At 56.9% G+C, this 1,322-nt stretch overlaps 1 protein-coding gene across 3 annotated transcripts in view; it reads right to left on the minus strand.

Annotated features, from left to right (window-relative positions):
* Positions 1-1,312, minus strand: part of CTU2 (cytosolic thiouridylase subunit 2 homolog (S. pombe)) — a 16,477-nt gene extending 15,165 nt beyond the window's left edge. For 2 of the 3 annotated variants that reach the window (XM_011928002.1, XM_011928001.1), the window contains exons 1-2: positions 1,189-1,312; positions 570-644 (exon numbers count right to left, since the gene is read on the minus strand). In XM_011928002.1, coding sequence (XP_011783392.1) covers positions 570-644; positions 1,189-1,256 — 143 coding nt within the window. In that variant the 5' untranslated portion in view covers positions 1,257-1,312. The remainder of the gene's footprint in view (positions 1-569; positions 645-1,188) is intronic. The other variant, XM_011928003.1, reaches the window with a different exon arrangement.
* Positions 1,313-1,322: the final 10 nt, after the last annotated feature.

Genomic DNA, 1,322 nt, shown 5'->3' on the forward strand with positions numbered 1-1,322 from the left:
CAAACAAACAAACAAACACACAAAACCACTGGGAATTAAGAGGGATAAATGGAGAGAGACCTGGTCCTCCCTTCAGGGAGCTATGAGTCTAGTGAAAACACCGAACAATACAATGGCTACAAGCCAAGAAAGACACGACAAGCGCCTGGGGGGAAGCCGGAGGTCTTCCAAGCCTCTATCCCACCACAGGTGAAACAAGCATCTTACATCAGATGAAAAACTTTCACCCAGACCATCCGCCCCTAGATGTATTCCAGCTGCCCCCAAATGCCCACTCCTCCTCCACCTTATTCCAATCTAGACATCACAGCCCCACTTCCAACCGTCCCCATAAGCTCCATCAGAAACCTCATCAGCGGATCTGTGGCTAGATCATGGGAAATTGTTTCCCAAGCAGTAAACCAACGCTTTCACCTCCACTTCAACACCAGGGGCACAGGGGGCCACATCAGAAGCAGGCATAAAGTAAATGTTTTTAAAAGGAAGAAATAAAGCCTCACAAGTTGGGGCTATCCTGTCTGCTCAGCGAGGCCACGTTTGCCAGGGTCTCAGCCACCTCCAGACCTCACCTGCAGAAGGCATCTCCGGCTCGTATCACCACAACGGGTTGGGCTTCCTTGCACTTCACACACTTCTGCTCACGGCTTTGGAGATGGGAGTGGGGAGAAGAGAGGAACACAGATCACATCTCCCCCACTCCTAGTGGGCTTTGGGGAGACAGCTCCTGTTTCTCACCCTGAGTTGGGTCAGAGGAAGGCACCTCGGAACACACAAAAACCCACGCTTGTGTTTTGTCCAAACTTCAAGAAAAACAAAGGCTCTAAGGGCATGTTTAGCCTAGAAAAGCCGGCTCAGGGGGCACATCAAGACCGCTTTTCAGTCTCCCAAGGCTGACACGGGGAGGAGAGACAGCTTCACGGAACCAGTTCTCTCCGAATAAGGACAGCACTGTCGGCGGCAGAGCCGCCCCCCGTGGCTGTCAGGATGAGAGGTGCGAACCAGTGGAGTAAGCCCCCTTCTAGGTGCTCCTCACCGCTTGACAGGCATTCCCCAAGTGCTAGGGAGCCAGGTCCCGCCCTCCACGCGGGGCTTCCCGAAGCAATGGCAAAGCCCAGCCGGGACCCTTCGGGGCAGGAGTGCGGCGGGAAGGCGAGGGGCGGCCTGGCGGGTCCGGCTGCCAGCTCTTACCTAGGCCGTGGCGCCGGGGAGGGCTCCCCAGGCGCCGGCTCCCCGTAGTCCTCGCCCACCTGACACATGGACACACCGGATCCCGTCGCAGACTGCGGTGGCGACAGCGCGAGGGCGCGCCCTGATGACGCCAG

Source organism: Colobus angolensis, unplaced genomic scaffold (genome assembly GCF_000951035.1).
Source record: "Colobus angolensis palliatus isolate OR3802 unplaced genomic scaffold, Cang.pa_1.0 Scaffold76, whole genome shotgun sequence".
Classification (NCBI taxonomy): domain Eukaryota; kingdom Metazoa; phylum Chordata; class Mammalia; order Primates; family Cercopithecidae; genus Colobus; species Colobus angolensis.